This window comes from Pogoniulus pusillus, chromosome 9 (assembly GCF_015220805.1).
Source record: "Pogoniulus pusillus isolate bPogPus1 chromosome 9, bPogPus1.pri, whole genome shotgun sequence".
Lineage (NCBI taxonomy): Eukaryota > Metazoa > Chordata > Aves > Piciformes > Lybiidae > Pogoniulus > Pogoniulus pusillus.
Window position 1 is genome coordinate 33,477,440 of NC_087272.1, and position 19,056 is coordinate 33,496,495.

At 44.7% G+C, this 19,056-nt stretch overlaps 2 protein-coding genes across 5 annotated transcripts in view; one reads left to right on the plus strand and one right to left on the minus strand.

The window, feature by feature from the left end:
* Positions 1–57: 57 nt before the first annotated feature.
* Positions 58–8,870, minus strand: LOC135178306 (toll-like receptor 1). 2 transcript variants are annotated; one of them, XM_064149130.1, is made up of 3 exons: positions 8,710–8,870; positions 8,148–8,188; positions 58–2,130 (listed from the first exon to the last, which is right to left on the minus strand). In XM_064149130.1, the coding sequence occupies exon 3, from the start codon at positions 2,058–2,060 to the stop codon at positions 105–107; it is 1,956 nt and encodes a 651-aa protein (XP_064005200.1). In that variant the 5' UTR covers positions 2,061–2,130; positions 8,148–8,188; positions 8,710–8,870; the 3' UTR covers positions 58–104. The 2 variants fall into 2 exon arrangements, with proteins under 2 accessions (XP_064005200.1, XP_064005201.1); XM_064149131.1 differs by lacking the exons at positions 8,148–8,188; positions 8,710–8,870 and adding an exon at positions 7,772–7,857.
* An 82-nt stretch (positions 8,871–8,952) lies between these two features.
* The window catches only part of FAM114A1 (family with sequence similarity 114 member A1), a 43,559-nt gene continuing 33,455 nt past the window's right edge, over positions 8,953–19,056 (plus strand). For all 3 annotated transcript variants that reach the window (XM_064149133.1, XM_064149134.1, XM_064149135.1), the window contains exons 1-3: positions 8,953–9,175; positions 12,497–12,846; positions 14,586–14,673. In XM_064149133.1, the coding sequence (XP_064005203.1) occupies positions 12,505–12,846; positions 14,586–14,673 (430 nt within the window). In that variant the 5' untranslated portion in view covers positions 8,953–9,175; positions 12,497–12,504. The remainder of the gene's footprint in view (positions 9,176–12,496; positions 12,847–14,585; positions 14,674–19,056) is intronic.

Here is a 19,056-nt window from a genome sequence, read left to right on the forward strand (position 1 = left end):
CATAGACAACTACATAGAAACAAAGTTCTGTAACCAAAGATTAAGTACATAGACTGATTAGAAACCACAAAATATTTATTGCCTCTCCATGAGAAGAAACTCAATTAGAAAAAAACTGTTTCCTCACACCTCCTCCCATCAGCCATTGGCAGGTTAATGCTAATAGCTGCGCGCAGGTTAGCCCAGAAGAGAGCATGCTTGCCCCTCTCCTTTGGCCACTCCAGGTACGTTCGCTTTGCCATGAGAGCCTTCAGCTTGTGATACCTGGCAGGGATCATGTGCGGAGCAATGGGCTCCAGCAAGATGAGGATCAAGCTGTTGGAATTCTCACTGAACAGCTTGTGGTGGGCAAAGTACAGCTCATAGTGGCACCACTCGCTCTGCACAAAGTTGGGGGACAAGACAAAGATGGACTTGTAGCTCTTCTCGATGCAGTTGACGATGTTCTCCACTATGCTCTTGCCGGGGACGAAGTTCCTCTCGTGCTGGCACAGGCGGATGCAGCCCTCGCCCCTCTCCAGGTTGGGCATCAGCTCGTCCTTCACCCACAGCGAGTCGCGCTCGCTGTACGAGACGAAGGCATGGAACTGCAGAGCGGCGTCCAGCTCCTCGGGCCGGTCGTGCCGAGCTCTGCGCTTCGTCTGCGTCCACTGCCAAGTCATCCGCACGTACCACGGCACGTCCAGGGAGATGCACAGGAAGGCCACCGCGGCCACCAGCGCCAGCGTCAGCAGCAGCGCCGTCACCAGCAGCAGCGTGGTGTTGCAGGCCAGCTCGCTCAGGTGGAAGTCCTTCAGCTGCCTGCCTCGCAAGCCCTCCGGGTACTCGCACACGTAGGCCGCCGGCCAGCCGGCCAGCTTGCCCCCGGAGCGCCTCTCCAGCCGCACGAAGTCCTGCAGCTCACACGAGCACTTGAACGGGTTGCGCCCGGCCCGCAGCTCCCTCAGCCTCGGGCAGCTCTGGAAGAAGTCGGCGGAGGGGGTGACGATGGAGTTCAGCTCCATGTTCAGCAGCTCCAGGGACCCAAAGCCAGCGCAGCCCGGCAGGTCAGCCAGCCTGTTGGAGGCCAGGTTCAGCTCCTTCAGGGCCTGCAGCTCAGCCATCCCCTTGGGCACGCTGGTGATCTGATTGCTTTGGAGGGACAGCTTGGCGACGTTGGCTGGCAGGCACTCGAACACGGCCTCTGTCAGCTGGTTTGAGGACAGGTCCAGCTCTGCCAGAGACTCTGCCCACTGGCACTGCGCTGCAGCTCCGTCGTGACTCAGCAAGTTGTTGCTCATGTCCAGGTATTGGAGCGAATCCATGTGGCTGGTCATGAGGCTTACCTTGTGAAGGCTCTCAAATTTGTTCTTCTTCAATATTAATGTCTCCAGTCGATTTAGTGTTTTACATTCTTGAAAGAGAAGATCTGTTAAAGCATTCTTAAAAAAGCTTAAGTATCTAAAGGGGCTGTAAGACGAAGGACACAGCATGTGTATCATCTCTGATTCAGCTATTGTCAAGGCTGCAACATTCATGTTTGCAAATATCCTGTACAGGTAATCCTGTATGAAGTACAGATCTGTGACTACAGCCTTCTTCACTGTCACAGCTTTCAAAGAGGTACCCTTATAGTCAAACTCTAACCTTGTGATGTCTGACAACTGTGTGAAATTGTTAACAGTGAAGTATTTCACAGAGGAGTGCCAGACAGTCTGCAAAATTTTAACAAAAGCACTCCAGTCCACCTTCATATTTGTCAGTGTCAGATTTTGTAACCTGGAGCCTTGGCTGAAACGAGATACTAAAGCTGTTAACTCTTTCACATCGACATTTGTGATTTCTGACAATGACAGGCTTTCTGTAGTATTTTCTATCACAACCCAGTTAAAATCAGCTTTGGACTGATGACTCTTTCTGTATGGGAGTGGCAGACTCCTAGTTTCTTTGTCAGAATCGCCTTCTGGAAAATCATTAGAAACAGCTGCAAAGAGTTCATTTTCCACAGACAAGCTGACATGGTTCCAGATGGTTAATGCCAACAAGCTCTTGTAAAGAAAAAAGTTTCTGAGAGATGTCATATTTTCTGTTATGCTGCTTTCTGCTTCCTTGGAGATGCTCGGTACTTATCTGTCCATCTTTGTCCTAATCCTGTAGAAAACCAAAACCCAGATTAAGTGGCTATGCAGGAGCCATCACATCTCTCCAACTGAAAAAAGCAGGGAAGGCACTTAACTATCATTCAGGAGAGCCATTCTTTAAGAAGAGAACACCACTCCTATCTATTTGCTAAATATTCTGTATTTCATAGAATCATAGAATCAACCAGGTTGGAAGAGACCTCCAAGATCATCTAGTCCAACCTATCACCCAGCCCTATCCGATCAACTAGACCATGGCACTAAGTGCCTCAGCCAGGCTTTTCTTGAAGACCCCCAGGGACAGTGCCTCCACCACCTCCCTGGGCAGCCCATTCCAATGGGAAATCACTCTCTCTGGGAAGAACTTCTTCCTAATATCCAGCCTATACCTACCCTGGCACAACTTGAGACTGTGTCCCCTTGTTCTATTGCTGGTTGCCTGGGAGAAGAGGCCACCCCCCACCTGGCTACAATGCCCCTTCAGGTAGTTGTAGACAGTAATAAGATCACCCCTGAGCCTCCTCTTCTCCAGGCTACATTTACTGTATAATGAGTCTGTTTCTTACATAACAGGCCTGATTTCATAGCTGACTAAAATCTGCTGCTTGCTTATAAAATTGTTGCTGTGAGTCAATGTCTTATGAAAGCTTCCCACAACTGTATAATACATGAACTACAATTCTTTTTGAAAGGGTAGGTACTAGGCATGAAGACATCTTTTTAAATGGTCTTGTGACTGTAAAACATGGACTGCAACACTGGAAGGAGGTTGAAGAGAGTTAATCAAAATCTGAATGTCTTTAAGTAGCTAAGAGTAGTCATTAGTATTTATTTGAATTCAGGAGACTGGGGTGAGGTGGGGTAGAATGTTCTGTATTTATGCTATGGGAAAGTCCACGGAAGAGTTAGCTTCTTGTCTGGGGCTGAGTGTCTCCTGAATTTAGACTCTGACAGTGTACTGTCCCTGTGTCTGAGTACACCAAACACACACTGAAAATATTTGCATGCTACACAAAAAAAATACCCATTATAGAACCTCTGCACACAAATTCTAGCCCTGATCTAGGGACATGACACTGACTTCAAATGTCTCTATTGTGAATGAGAAGCTCATTTAAACAGTTTCGAGAAAACCCATAACCATGGCTTTGCTTTGGTCTTTCCTAGTGGATGGCACTTTTCTGTACTGTGTCCAGTTCTGGGCCCCTCAATTCAAGAGAGATGTTGAGGTGCTGGAATGTGTCCAGAGAAGGGCAACAAAGCTGGTGAGGGGCCTGGAACACAAACCCTATGAGGAGAAGCTGAGGGAGCTGGGGTTGTTTAGCCTGGAGAAGAGGAGGCTCAGGGGGGACCTCATTGCTGTCTACAACTACCTGAAGGGATATTGTAGCCAGGTGGGGGGTGGCCTCTTCTCCCAGGCAACAAGCAACAGAACAAGGGGACACAGTCTCAAGTTGTGCCTGGGTAGGTATAGGCTGGATGTTAGGAGGAAGTTGTTGCCAGAGAGAGTGATTGGCATTGGAATGGGCTGCCCAGGGAGGTGGTGGAGACACCATCCCTGGAGGTCTTCAAGAAAAGACTGGATGAGGCACTTAGTGCCATGGTCTAGTTGACTGGATAGGGCTGGGTGATAGGTTGGACTAGATGATCTTGGAGGTCTCTTCCAACCTGGTTGATTCTATGATTCTATGATTCTATGATTCTATGAAAGGTAGGAGTTTAGGGTAGCCAGTCTCTAAGTTGGCAATTGTAAATATTTCCTTAGAACTTCTACATCTTGACATAAATCCACTAGACTGCCTTTCTGAAAGAGGAACAGGCATGAACTTAACCAGCATTTTTATACATGTAAATCTTGATTGAAAGCTGTTTGCTAGATTTCTCAAGTATTTTTGTTCCCTCAGAACACTTTCCTTCTTCCTCCCACTACTTTTAAATTGTAGTTTTTGTCTGCAGCTTTCCATACTCAGGACTGCAGGAGCTTCCAACTTCATCTTGATATTGGAATGGCTGAAATGGTTAAGTTTACATTTCCAGTGTCTCTGCAATGATTTCTAGTGACTTTACAATGTTGGATTAAAGCTACAACCTTGAAGACTACATCCTCTATACCATTAACCGTTCCACATGCCTTCTGAGAATTACTGGGTCCAAAATGTTTGTTCTTCATCTAACACAAGACATACTAGAAACTTTCAAAAGCAAAACAAAAATAAGTCCACCAAATTCTTCTTTTGTAAAGAATGCATGAAACTAGGCTTGGAAATCATCTAGAAATACCGGGGCAATATGTCAAAACTTTTCCAGTCTTCTTTCAAATTTTCATTTGGAAAAATGATATGCAGTTTTATCATTGTACCTCTCAAAAAAAGCATTAGAGAACAAAATTTAAGCAGCATTCTCTAGTCTGTTCTTATGATTGGGCAACAAAGCAATAATCAAATCTGCTTGCAAATCATGATTTCTTCTATAGACAAAATTTCAGCAATGTCCAGGGACCAGGCTGAAAGGAAGATATAATTCTTCCACCAAGGCTTACTTTTCTTTATCATTCAGTCAGATTATTTATAGGTACCTTCAAACTTTCTTTAGAATATCCTAATAAGCAACAAAATTAACTGTTGTAACACACAACCAGTGATTTGGGAGTAACACTAGAAAAATTATCCTTTATAGCTGGGAAATTACCCTTTAGAGACAAGAAATTATGCTTTATAGGCAATAAAATATGCTTTATAGGCATAGCACTTTTACTTCAGAAGTAATTTTAAGTCTTCAATCTTGACAGAAAGCTGATTATCGAGATGTAAGCAAAGCAAACCAAGATGACACCAAAGAATTGTCCTATTGTTTAAAGAGCAAGAGAAGAGATCATTTCTTACCCATACACTTGCCAGCAGTACATCCATACACTTGCTAGTAACCGTCTAGGGAAAACATGTCTCCTTTCCAAATAAGACCCAGAATCTAAGTCAGTTTTAGCAAACCAGCAAATGCATAAAAGCAATAAAAGTTTCTCACCAGAAAACCCTGCTCTCTGGGAGAAAAAAAAAGAAGAACAAAACAAAAAATGCACTCAGGAAAAGACAAAAGAAAACTTCCTGAAAGTCTCTCCTCCTGTGTCACAACATTTAGGAACGCCCAGACTTTTCATATAAATGTTTGAGCCACCTATTGCCAGCTTATGAAATGACACTGGCTCTCCTCCAGATGTACTTTCCATGTAGCCTGCTGTAATTCCCAATTATTTGTCATTGAACTGTGTGTTTTCATGCTTTGCCAACAGGTGAACCAGCTTTCTGTCTTCATCAAATTAGTATCACAATTGCCTAGGCTGGAAAAGACTTTTAAGAATATCAAATCCAACCATTAACCAAATACAACCACATCTGCAGCTAAGCTACATCCCTTGGCACTACATCTACGCTTCTTTTACATACCTCTAGGGATAATGATTCAAACACTTCCCTGGGCAGCCTGTTCCAGGGCTTGACCACTATGCTTTCAGGGAAGAAATTGTTCTTAATGTCCAACCTAAACAACCCCTGGTGCAACTCAAGGCCACTTCTTCTTGTTTTGTCATTTGCTACTTGTGACAACAGAACAATACCCGCCTCTCTCCAAACTACTTTCAGGTAGTTGGAGAGAGCCAGAGGGTCTCTCCTTAGTCTCCTCTTCTCCAGACTAAACAACCCCGGTTCCCCCAGCTGTTTCAATATGAAATGAAGCGCTTCTTCTGAACAAGTTTTACACTGAAATTCAAACATTTTACCCTCTGAACTTCATAACAATCTAAGTCTATATGCATTATTCCAATTTTTTTTTTTCCATTTATCTGCATCAATTTAGTTGTCAAATTCTTATCAAGTCCGGATTATAAAAGCACTATTTGTCTTATTTTAATTTCTATTTAATGTGAATGGAAAAATAATACCTCTCTCCTGCTCCAGCAGTGCTGTGATTGGGTTAAACAGTGACACGGAAACAAAGCAGTGACTTTGCCTTTAGCACCGAATGCCCAGACACTTAGGTTATTGTCCTGACAAAGACATAAACCAGTCTCTCTTTATTTCTGTATAATGTTGGTCAGAAATTCCATCTTAGCTGAGATCTAAACACAGAACTGCCACACTACAACCTACCTTTCAGGGTTATCACACAGTAACACATTCGTGATTTAGCATTTCAGTGGTTCAAGAAGCAAAGAAAATAATCTTTAAAATTACTTTTTTTCGCTTTAACTCTTATTTGGTCCATCACATTTCATTTCAACTTAAAAAGCTAAAAGGCTAAAAAAGAAAGGACATATAGGACAATTTGTAAGTGACAGAATATGGACCATTCACGTTCTCTGCTTCTTATGCTGATAAGCCTTACAGTGGCACTCTGATTCTACAGTTCTTTCTCTATTTCTGTCAATATAGACAAGAGTATTCACAGGTGGTTCCCACATGACATCTCATAATGTTAGTACATGCAAACCTCACCGTCATCTGCACTTAGCTGGGAAGGTTTTGCTATCCATCCTAAGGATGAGATAAAAATCCTAAGACCTTGCTTCTACCTAGCATTCATTTCTGTTTTGAAAAATAACAGTTTAATTGCTTGAACTTAACCCAGCTATTACTCTAATGAATACAGAATCAGACCTACATTCAGTTAACTTGTAATAACTCTGATAAATCAGAGATTCTTACTCTTCAATTAAGTATGAGCTAGCCGCTGGCATAGTCTGAGTTCTCCAGTTCTGCCTACAAATGATAAAAATAGATAAAGCACAGCCTAAACAGCAGAATCAGCATATTATCATTAATTGCATGCCATTAGTCCTCACATTCACCACTGAGATTTACCAATGCAATCACTGGAAGAGCTATATATTCCTCAAATGTTATATATACTTACATGTACTGTTGAAAGTAGCTAAAAGTACTTGTTTCCTTCCATCTTTTCTTTATCTGTATCCATTTATTGTCAAGTAGTTTTACTGAAACCCATTAGGAAGATGATAGCACCCAACTTAAAGTAACAACTCCAGTGAAATCTGAGATGAATAGAAGAGTTCAGTCACTATTGCTCATTTACTCCAAAACCAAATTGCACCAAAAGTGAAATTGAGCACTCAAAAGTGAAAGTAGAAAACGCAAGTGTTAAGTTCAATAAAGTTATTTAGGAACTTAGGAAACAAATACACTGCTTCTGTCCCAATAGGCAGCCAAACACATTGATGTGCTTAGAATGTTAATTTCATTATGGAGTAATAACTTTGTTACAGTAGTGATTAATACTGCCTTGCAGTTCTACAACATGTATTGCCTTGCACAGAGTCTGCAAAACCGACAGGGCAAGATCTACTACAGTCAAAATGATCATCCATCATGGGGAAAAACAATTTTTAGCTTTTGAGCTTCATCTGTCTTGATTTCTCCTGAGACACTGCCCTTACCCTTCCACAAGCTCCACACAGTGGCAGAGAGATATCTTTAGGGTCACTCTAGAGTTCATGTGCAATAAATACATCTAAACATGAATAAATCAACCTAAAAGATGCTAGAACTACCAGCATGCCTTGATGGTTAATTTCTCATTGACATGCCTTTGAAATTAACTGATTATTTACTGAAATAAAGATTAGTTGTGCTATCACCTACCTTAATGGGAAGCTTCAGAGACTCTTGCCTGATAAACACCTAAAGCCACATAGTGTGATCACACTTAATGAGAACTGAGCTTTATTTTGTGACCTCCTATTTAGCGATGCCTTTAGAGATTCACCACATCGATTTTGCTTCCTGTAGCAACAGTTTCTCTCATCAAAGAGTTTCTCTCATCAGCAGACTAGTAATAGAAAGGCTAATGTATTGTGGAAATTACTTTCATCACAGTAAACTGGCGTGCCAGTGGTAAAAAGAGGAAAGGGTATGAGGAACTAGACAGAGTCAGGAAGCTGTTGGGCAAGAGCCTGCAATTTTCCCGTTCAAGCAAGTCTTTCTAGCTTGGTTGAAGGCACCCAGTGCTGACACTTACTGGAACTGTGTGCACCTCCCAGTTTCTTTTAGAAGCATTTCCTGTAAAGAGAGAGAACACAAGGAAGGTGCAAAATGGCATCCAAAACCTCAGTTGTTTAATTCTGCAACCCCACGCTTTAGTGGGTGGTTAGCTGCAGGTCACTTTGAGGACTAAGTTTTGTACAAAAAAAAGGAAAGAAAAAAAAGATAAAAAAAGGACAACAAAAAATGCAGTAGCTCGTTGACTAGATTAATTTATACCTAAAATCACAGACTCATAGAGTAGTCATAGAAGGGTAGGGGTCGGAAGGGACCTCTGGAGATCAAGTCCAGCCCTCCTGCCAGAGCACCCAGCACAAGTTGCACAGGATTGTAATGGCCACAGATTGCAACGTTTTGAGGTCGAGCTTCCAGAGGAGGAGCATCCGCAAGCTGTCTGGACAGCCTGCTCGCTCCAGTGCTCCGGCACCCTCCTAGAAAAGTTTTTCCTTACGTGAAAACTGCTGTGTTCTAGTTTGTGCTCTTGCTTGCCGCTTATCCTACCACTGAGCACCACTGAAAAGAGCCCAGCCCCGTCCTACCCATAGAATCGTGTAACTGTTTCGGTCGGAAAAGACTTCTAAGACCATCATCTGTCCCGGCGGGATGCTCAGCCCGGGGCCCGCCTCTCCCGCCGGGGCAACCATCGCGTCCCAGAGGCGTCAATCAGCCCGCGCCTCGCCGGCCCCTCCGCCGAGCGGAGCCGCAGACAGCTGGGGGGGTGGGGGTGGGTGCAGGGACATAATGGCGGCCGGGACAGCACTGCCGCCCCAGACCGCAGCCGGCTGTCCGGGGGCGGCCTCGGAGCCGGGAGCCGCCTCAGACACACGTATAGAGAGCGAGGGAAGAGACAGGCAGCCAGTCTCCCCTCCTCCCTCCTCCCCGCGGCCCGTCTGACCCGCGGCTGCCTGGCCTGCTCTGCCTCCTCCCTCCCCCCCCCGCTGCTGCCGACGTGGCGGGGCGGAGAAGGGAACGGAGGGGGCCAGCCGGCAAGGGAACTACCGAGCGGTAAGGAGCAGCGCGATTCCTTGTTTTATTGCCGCGTTTGAAACTGGCTGCGGGCGCTTCACTAGCAGCTCTACCCCAGAGGGGATTTCGGAAAGAAAAGAGAAACAACACAAAGAAGGAGGAAGTTGTGGCCGCTGCGGGTTTGAGGGAGCGGCGCTCCGGCTGCTCCTGCCGTGCCCGGGGCGCGGGGCAGGTGGCAGCGAGGCAGGGGAAGCTGGCAGCGGCAGCGCCTCAGCTCGCCGCACCCGCAGCGCGAAGCGACGGCAGGCGTCCGGCCAAAGGCGAGTGCCGTGCCGCCGGCCACAGAAAGTTGACCCTCAGGGAGGCGTTGATCAAGGAGCCTGTGGGCGGCCGGGCTCGGCTTCCGAGGCGGGATGGAACCGCTGAGGCGGTGGAGCGGAAGATGCCACCTAGCCACGGTGGGAACTGCCGCCACAGCCTGCCCCTGAGGGCCGCCGGTCCCGTTGGCCGCTGCCAGCCTCAAGTGCGGCTGGTAACTGCGGGCGGGTGTTCCCCTGGCCTTTGCATCTTCCTTATGAGCTGTCTGTAGGGACTAATGCCCCTTGGGCGGAGTTGTCCGAGTTGGTTTAGATCAGTGTAGCTTCACGCATGGCAGCTTGATTGCCTTCCCTCCGGGTCCAGACCGGCATTTGGGTTGTGACAGCTGTGGTCGTATGCTGTTACCTGCTGTCGCCCTTGGCCTGAATGGTCCCCAGAGATGACTCTAATCCTGCAAAGGTTCGTGTACACGTATGTAGAAGCATAGGATCATTTTGGTTGGAACAAGACCTTTAAGAGGAACCAGATGAAGTTCAACAAGGACAAGTGCAGAGTCCTGCATCTGGGGAGCAATAATAAACTCCACCAGTACAGGTTGGGAGGGGATCTGCTGGAGAGCAGTCCTGTGGAGAGGGACCTGGGGGTGCTGGTGGATAACAAGTTAACCATGGCACAGCAATGTGCCCTTGTGGCCAAGAAGGCCAATGGGATCCTGGGGTGTATTAGGAAGAGTGTGTCCAGCAGATCAAAGGAGGTTCTCCTCCTGCTCTACTCTGCCCTGCTGAGACCTCATCTTGAATACTGCCTTCAGTTTTGGGCTCCCCAGTTTAAGAGGGACAGGGATCTGCTGGAGAGGGTCTGCGGAGGGCTACGAAGATGATTAGAGGACTGGAGGGCATGGCTTATGAGGAGAGGCTGAGGGACCTGGGGCTGTTTAGTCTGGAGAAAAGAAGACTGAGAGGAGATTTGATAAATGTTTATAACTATCTGAAGGCTGCCAGGAGGCGGGGGCCAGGCTCTGCTCACTTGCTCCCTGTGACAGGACAAGGAGCAGTGGGTGTAAATTGCAACAAAAGAGATTCCGCCTCAACACAAGGGGGAACTTCTTTATTGTAAGGGTCACAGAGCACTGGAACAGGCTCCCCAGAGAGGCTGTGGAGTCTCCTTCCCTGGAGACTTTCAAGGCCAGTCAAGATGCATTCCTCTGTGATCTGTGCTAGATTGTGTGGTCCTGCTCTGGCAGGGGGGTTGGAGTCGATGATCTCCTTGGGTCCCTTCCAACCCCTAATATCCTGTGAAGATCATCCAGTCCAACCCTTTAAAAATTGTTTGACTTCTTCTCATTCAGATCTAATCACCATACAAAATTATGATGCATGCATGTACAGATTGCACAGCTTTGGGTGCAGTCCTCACATCCAATGGTAGAATTTGGTTTACAACTACAAAAATTTTCCTTAAGTGATGTTGCCCACCACACTGAGTACTGTTAAAACAATGGCGACACTTACCTACAGTAAAGCATTTTGTACTATTTGCTTATATTTGTGACAGAAGACTGCAAATACTTGAGACAATTGCAAGGATTCTGACTTGTAAATAAATGTTTTCTGAAGGCCATTAAGCCCTAGCAAAAGCTAAAGAAATGTAAGTGGTGCCAAGTGCTGATTTGTTAGTTTTATTTCTCATTCATTGATCCCCAAAAGATGGTTTTGAGATTAGTCAAGCAGCTAATCTATGTTCAGGTTAGATGAACAGACCACTGAAGCCACAGATGTGATTCTATAGAATTTAGTAAAATAATTAAATACATGAAGATTTCTACTAAATCCAAGTTACATTTTAGTTTTTGCCTTGCTTACTGTTGTTCAGTCTCTCTTAGAATCTCAGTCCTTCATAAGAGGTAGAAAGCTTTGAGACAGATTTAATTAATACAAGAGTCAATGAAAAGACAACATGTACAGAGAGGACTCTGTGAGTTTATTTTATGCTAAGGCAACTCAGCATATAGTCAGGAGCTTGCAGTGACAACTCTTTGTCAAGGGTTGTCTTCTGAGTGCCAGACATATTGTTGTTTCCAACAAGTAAGTGGTGATAATCACTGCAGAGTAGTCCTTTTGGACTCTGCCAGTGCCACTCCTTAATCAGCTGCAGAGCTTACTTAGTGGCCATTTCTTTCTCTTCCTGAATCCTCAACCTGATGACTGCACAGTGCTGGAAGATACTTAGAAGAATAAAGTTGCATTGGAAGAAACTGAGTAAGTTAATCTTGTTCATAACTTAGCAAAACCAACCAGCAAAAAAAACCCAACAACAAACAAACAAAAGAGAAGAATCAATAACTGTACCTCGTGCAAGCTTACTTTGTCTTCAAAACCTTTAATCACACAGATGGAATTTTAGGAGCAGGTGAGAACCCAAACAATAAGTCTTTGAGACAGGTGATGGAGAAATGGTGTGAGCAATGAATGCATCCTGGTTTATGAAATGGCTGCAGGGACTGTGGCCTGTCATGTTCTCAAATTGTGCCTGTTCTCCAAGACAGAAATATCCTTACAGTTTTAGGCTGTATTTGTCATCCTCCTCTCCCATCAGTCAGCAGGCCATAGGAAACTGTATATGTGGAAATGATGAGAAGGAAGGAGAGTAACAGTTGCTTGGCTATTTCAGATCAGTGACCTGTAGTATGCTATTCCCAAGTGGTCTTCCATACACATCTCATAGGGAACTAACCATATAGAAGCTCTTAGATTTGACTTCTCAGACCAATGGACATCCTTTCTCCCTCACCAAACCATATTTTGTAAATCAGCAATACTGCTATTTGTACTTGAGTGAGATCCTGCAAGGTGAATAGAGTGTTCAGACTATCACTGTGATACCAGTCCTGGCATGGCATATGGGCTACACATCTCCACGCTTCAGGAGGCCTTATATCAAGGCTGTGTTGGCTTTCAGCAGTAGGCAATGGTAAACGCTGTGTATTTTATAGTCATTCAAGTGTTTATGGAACCTAAAAGGCAATTTATTTTCTGTATTCAGAATTGAAAATGTCTGAAGACATCTGTGATGGCATCCCATCAGAAGGAAAACCTGAAGGCACTGAAATGCCCAGCAATGAGGTATTGCCTGACAAGGTTGTAGCACACCTTGGGGAAGCTGAAGTCTTTCATGAGTCTTCGCAAGATGAAATTGGACAGACTGCTCAGAGTGCCAGTAGTGGACAGGAAGGAGATATATTTATTCAAGAAAACCCTCTGAGTGAAAAAGTACTGGAAAGCCTGCCTTCCAATGGAGAAGCCACTGAAGACGTGCCCACTGAGTGCAGTGAGACTGTAAGCCTTGATACAGAACCAGAATCTGAAGAAACACTGCATGAAGAAGGCAGTACAGTAAGTAAGACTTCCTTTTCCCTCTCTGCTTCATAAGGACAGTACACTGTTTTTCACAGAAGCCTAGGGAGTTACATATAGAAAACATGCATGGGAACAAAACAAGGGAAACTGCAACACCAGGCTTTTGGGAACTAGAAATTGTTTGATTTCTCTTTGCCACTGCAATATTAATGTGGTCCACTTAGCCTGGTGGCAGTAAAACATACCAGAACCTAAGTCTTATTAAGAATCCAGTCCATCTTTTATGAATATAATGTTCCTGTGAGTTAGTTATCTGGCTTCCTGTACAAATCTGCTTCATTCAGTTGACAGAATGAAGCTAGAAAAGGGCAGGATTTAATCTGCATATGCAGCACTGAATCTTATACTCACTAATTTTCAAGTCACTGACTGTACAAAAACAGCCTGTGTTTCACAAGGCTTGCTGAAACAGCTGGTAGGTTTTGATTTGTTCAAGGCCAGTAGGTTTTGATTTGTGATTCACAGACAAAGATCCTTTGGGAGCCCTGTGAATAATTGCAAGAAGTTAATAGAGAAGACTAGGAAAAACAAGGCTTTTTTACAGTCTATACAGCATCCAAATCTAATATACACTATGTAGCTGAAGGTGTGTTTTCATCTCCACTGAGAGCTTTCCAGCACCCACAAACTGAAAAAGGTTAAGCCACATTGTTACAGGGTCTTGACCAGTGATACCCTCCACAAGGATCTGCTCCATGCACTTGAGCTTTTGTGTTTGAGTTGACTGCATAGGGATGATATATTACTGGAGACTTCCTTGAGACAGTTTCCCAATATGATTTCCATATGGAATACTGATAATTGCTTAACACCAGACATTAATAAATTAAAAAATAAAGCTCCCATGGCTGTGTTTTTATGGATCTTGGTTTTTAGGAGTTCCTTGTGCACCTCTGCTGGGTTCCACCTCTGAGGAGACTCAAGCAGATAAGCCTTTAACTCTGAGTCCCAATAGAACTCAAGAAAGTGATGGCTTTCTGCCTCCTCCTAATAACAGCCCTGTTGAGGTGGCCTCACTTAGGCTGCACGGGAGCGGGAAAGACAGGAGCTCATACCGATGTGGTGCATAGGTGGTCAATCTGTTTCTTGAAGCTAAGAGTGGTGCTTATATCGTGGATTCGGTACAGGGGCGTGTACTTTGAAGGGTTTACATAGCGGAGTATGGGCTGTCCACACACATAGAGGCAGACCTGAACAACTACCCCCCTTAGCCCCCCTTTGCGCAGCTAGCCACAACATTTGCTTGTTCCTGGGGCTAACCAGCCTGCCCCCTCTTTGAGGCCTCCTTGCACGGCTCAGCTACAGATAGCAGCTAACTTCTGAGCTTCTCTACTAGCCTCCCCAAGGCCACTTTTCTGCAGCTGTGCCTCCTTATCAAAATGACCTAACGTTACCCTGCCTGTTCTTTTCACTTCAGTTCTGCTCAAACCCCGACACAGCCCTAATAAAGTTTCCTGCTTTTATAGGATTGGGTGCCTAAAGAAATATTGGGATGTCTATAAAAACAGCCTTGGAGTTTTAGTGCTTTCAGGAATGGGTAAACAAAGCTTCTCATTCTGCTTTATTGTGCACTGAATCTTGAACTCCACATAATACCCAATCTATCATCATTTATTAAATACCAGCCTTTGTTGCCTGACAGGTTCTTCATGTTCCCTCCTGCCTCTAGAAAAGATGAATTTTAGATATTGGAGTAATATTTTTGTTCCTTATAGGCCACAGACTCCTCATCTAAAGCAAGTAGATGGGGAGCTTGGGGTTCCTGGGGCAAGTCTCTCCTGTCATCAGCTTCTGCCACAGTGGGTAAGTTTTCAGTAAAGTATGTAGAAATAGATTGTAATTTTAGTGTTTTACTAAACACATTAATACTGTCTCTTAAAAGAATATGTTGTCCTGACATCCTTGCCAAGCATGATTTTTTATAATAGCTTCATATTATTTAGGTCCTTCCTAAATTGTCAAAATGTTTCTTTGGGTTAGATTATGGACAAGGTACTAGGCTTGTTTGTAGAAGCTTGTGGCTTTGTCACAGAAAGGGTACATAACCTTGATACAGTTACTGTCAGCCAAATCTGGCAGAGTGTGGAATCAACACACTTCGACCCAATTCATGCAGATGCATGTTGGTGGCTTCTGTCTGTACCATACGAATTCACCCCTCATAAGTCATTCTAGCTTTCACTGGCACCCAGTGAAACTGTTAAGCTGTCACACCAGACTTCAGAGACTGGAACAACATGTTGACCTGACATGGTCTTAACCCATCATGCACCCTATATCCCCTTTCTCTGTACTCTTTTTTCCAGCAGTATGTCAGTACAGAATGTCCTTGTGAAGACTTCAGATAAAACTTACTCGTTACACATCAAAAACTCACAGGCAAAAAAAGCAAAGTGTGCAAATACCAGTGGCCAGTGGGAAATCATCACTCACAAAATTAAGCTGTTACCTAATCAGTGCTCATAAAGGATCCACAAAACACCTTCAAAAGGTGAAGCTAGGAATTAAAATTAATGACTTATTAGTAAAAATGATTGCAAATGATGTAACAGCTGGATCTTCAGTGGGTGCAGAGAAGGGCAATGAGGCTGGAGAGAGGTCTGGAAAACATGACCTATGAGAAGTGGCTGAGGGAACTGGGGTTGTTTAGTCTGGAGAAGAGGAAGCTGAGAGGGGACCTTATTGCCTTCTACAACTACCTAAAAGGAGGTTGTAGTGAGGCTGGAGCTGGTCTCTTCTCTCAAATTACTAATGATAGAACAAGAAGAAATGGCCTCAAGTTGTGTCAGGGGAGGTTTAGGTTGGATGTCAGGAGGAAGTTCTTTCCTGAGTGGGTGGTCAGGCACTGGAGCAGGCTGCCCAGGGAGGTGGTGGAGTTGCTGTCCCTGGGGGTGTTTTAAAAAGAGTGGATGTGGCACTTGAGGCTATGGTCTGGTGAGTAAGGATGCTAGGATGAAGGGTGGACTAGATAATCCTGGTGGTCCTGTCCAACCATAGCGATTCATAGTGATCAGATGTTCTGCTGGAGGATTTGGTTTAGTCTAGGACTTGTCAGTGTGAAACTAATGATTGGACTCAATGAGCTTGAAGGGCTTTTCCAATCTAAGAAATTCTGTGATTCAACAGGGTCAATTTGCAAGTGCCCTAATTTGGCTCACCATTTGATCACCTGAACTGGGGGAATATGGGAAATGATGGGACCACACAGAACATGCTGGTGTGGACAAGGGCAGCTCTGTTAGTTGTGAAACTGCTTAAGTGTTCTCAGCTTGTGTTTAACCTTTTCCTATTTCCTGGAATCTAAAACTTAGATTTTTCTGACCCTGGACCCAAGGTAGGGTTGAGTTCCCATATTACTATCTAATAATTTTGGATCTGACTTTTCTTGGTGAATTTATTAAATAAAAAAGCCTTGGACTTAAGCAGAAATCAACTGTACATTCTTCCATGTTCACTGAACCCAAGAGGACTTGGAAGGCCACATAGAAAATCTCAGATTTGTTTCAGGAAATCAATGCAGCAGGTAATATTTATATTCCTGGTACAGAGGGCTTATTTCCTAGGTGTTTGATTCTGTGATGTGTTCACTGTCTGTCACTGTCATGGACAGGATGTGGGACTGCATATATCTGCTTCAGTGTGATAATTCCTAATGAGAGAGGAGGAAAAAAACAACCCTAGAATCCACATAGAATCCACATAGAATCAACCAGGTTGGAAGAGACCTCCAAGATCATCCAGTCCAACCTAGCACCCAGCCCTAGCCAATCAACTAGACCATGGCACTAAGTGCCTCATCCAGGCTTTTCTTGAACACCCCCAGGGACGGTGCCTCCACCACCTCCCTGGGCAGCCCATTCCAATGGGAAATCACTCTCTCTGTGAAGAACTTCTTCCTAATGTCCAGCCTAGACCTACCCTGGCACAACTTGAGACTGTGTCCCCTTGTTCTATTGCTGGTTGCCTGGGAGAAGAGGCCACCCCCCACCTGGCTACAATGCCCCTTCAGGTAGTTGTAGACAGTAATAAGATCACCCCTGAGCCTCCTCTTCTCCAGGCTAAACAGGCCCAGCTCCCTCAACCTCTCCTCATAGGATTTGTTCTCCAGGCCCCTCACCAGCTTTGTTGCCCTTCTCTGGACATGTTCCAGCACCTCAACATCTCTCTTGAATTGAGGGGCCCAGAACTGGACACAGCACTCAAGGTGTGGCCTGACCAGTGCTGAGTACAGGGGCAGAATAACCTCCCTTGTCCTGCTGGCCACACTGTTCCTGATGCAGGCCAGGATGCCATTGGCTCTCTTGGCCACCTGGGCACATTGCTGCCTCATCTTCAGCGCTACTATCTATCAGTCCCCCCAGGTCCCTTTCCTCCTGGCTGCTCTCCAGCCACTCAGTCCCCAGTCTATAGCGCTGCTTGGGGTTATTGTGGCCAAAGTGCAGAACCCTGCACTTGGCCTTGTTAAGTCTCATCCCATTGGCCTCTGCCCACCCATCCAGCCTGTCCAGGTCCCTCTGCAGGGCTCTCCTTCTGTACACTTTCTTCTTTTTATTAAATATTTATTATTCCCCTTCAAGTTATTCCATTTAATATCTGAGCAGTTCAACCAACACTTCATCCCCTGTTCTACATCAGAAAATAGGTTTACCATGATCCCATCCATTTTACTGATGCTTATTCCTTCAGTGTAGCAAACAGTCCAATGAAGCAGCTTTCTTGGATTTAAACCTATCAGCAGCACCTTTGGTGTCTGATTTTTCCATGGTCTGTCGTTATCTTTGTACATCACAGGTGCTTGTCTAGCTAAGTATGACAAGTAATTACTATTCCTCACATTTTCCTTCAAAGTTCTACTTTGTGAAAGTAGCAGAAACAGCCTGAGCTGGGCTTGATAACATCTTAAAGGTCTAACCAAATACATTCAGATTTTAGCAAATAGTATCACAGGACAACCCAGGTTGGAGGTCACCTCAAAAGGTCGTCTAGTCCAGGCTTTTGTGGGAAAGGGTGTCTAGCTCAGATTAACTACCCCTTGTCCAGTCACATCTTGAAAATCTCCATCAGTGGGGACTCAACTATCTGCCTGGGGAGGTTGTTCCAGTGAATGATCACTCTTACTGTTAAATTTTTTCTGACGTTCCTTTCTCTTTGAAAGATTCAGCTGAAGTGATAGTTCCAAGGATCTTTGTCTCATTATCCTTCAATCCCTGATTTAGAGCTCCTGAAGAGATTAGGTCTTTTTCTGCATGGCTATACTTTATTTATTTATTTGTTGTTCTAGTTTATTTAATAAAGCAGTTTCCATGTAGTTTGTATCTTACCTCTTTAACTCTGCACGTGTGGCTAGTGATTGTTTTGGTGATGGCTTTGTACTCTGAATAATATAGGTGTTGCCTTTGAACTTCTTTTGACATTATGTGGCTCACCACAAAGCAGATGTGATACTCCTCTGCACAACAGAATCTGTAATGCATTTGGGTTAGTATCAGTCACTGCCTGAATCGTGCCTGGTGTCTGACGCTAGATGTCACACTAAGAGAGTTACTGAATCAGCCTCCTAAATGAGATGAAGAGGTTTTTGTTTTCCTTCCCTTGTGGAACCACAGTGGATGATGAGGAGGGAGAAGTAGTCTCATTCTGATCTGGAGACGCAACTTGTACTTATTGTCAGCATTTTACCCTCTTTCTTTTAAATAGTATTTTTTAATCAGCAACTGCACCATCCAGTCTTTTAGTTACAGTGTTGCTAAAACTCTGCTCTAGCAGTGTGTTGCCACTGCAGCTCAGCCAAACTAAGACCAGCCACTGGAATGTGTGGTGCTGTACTTCTTTTTCTCCTTGCATGGTTCTTCCTTCTCCTTGTGCCAGTGTTTGTGTTTCTCTGAGCTCCCAGTAGTCCAGTTCAGAAAACAGAACTGCCAGTAAATACAACAATGGTACTACAGGACATGTTTTAGTGGGAATGGTGGTGTTGGTTTGCTGGTTGGACTTGTTGGTCTTGGAGGTCTTTTCCAACATTAATGATTCTGTGATAACTCTAGAAGAGAGGGAAATACATTTTTTGCCTCTTCAGTTCCTTGAAGCAGCTTACTGAGATAAATGCCAGGGCAAGCAGAAGGGACATGTGGAACATGGAAGGAGCAGAACTTCCCATACCAACACCAAGATGCCATTAGGTCAGCTTAG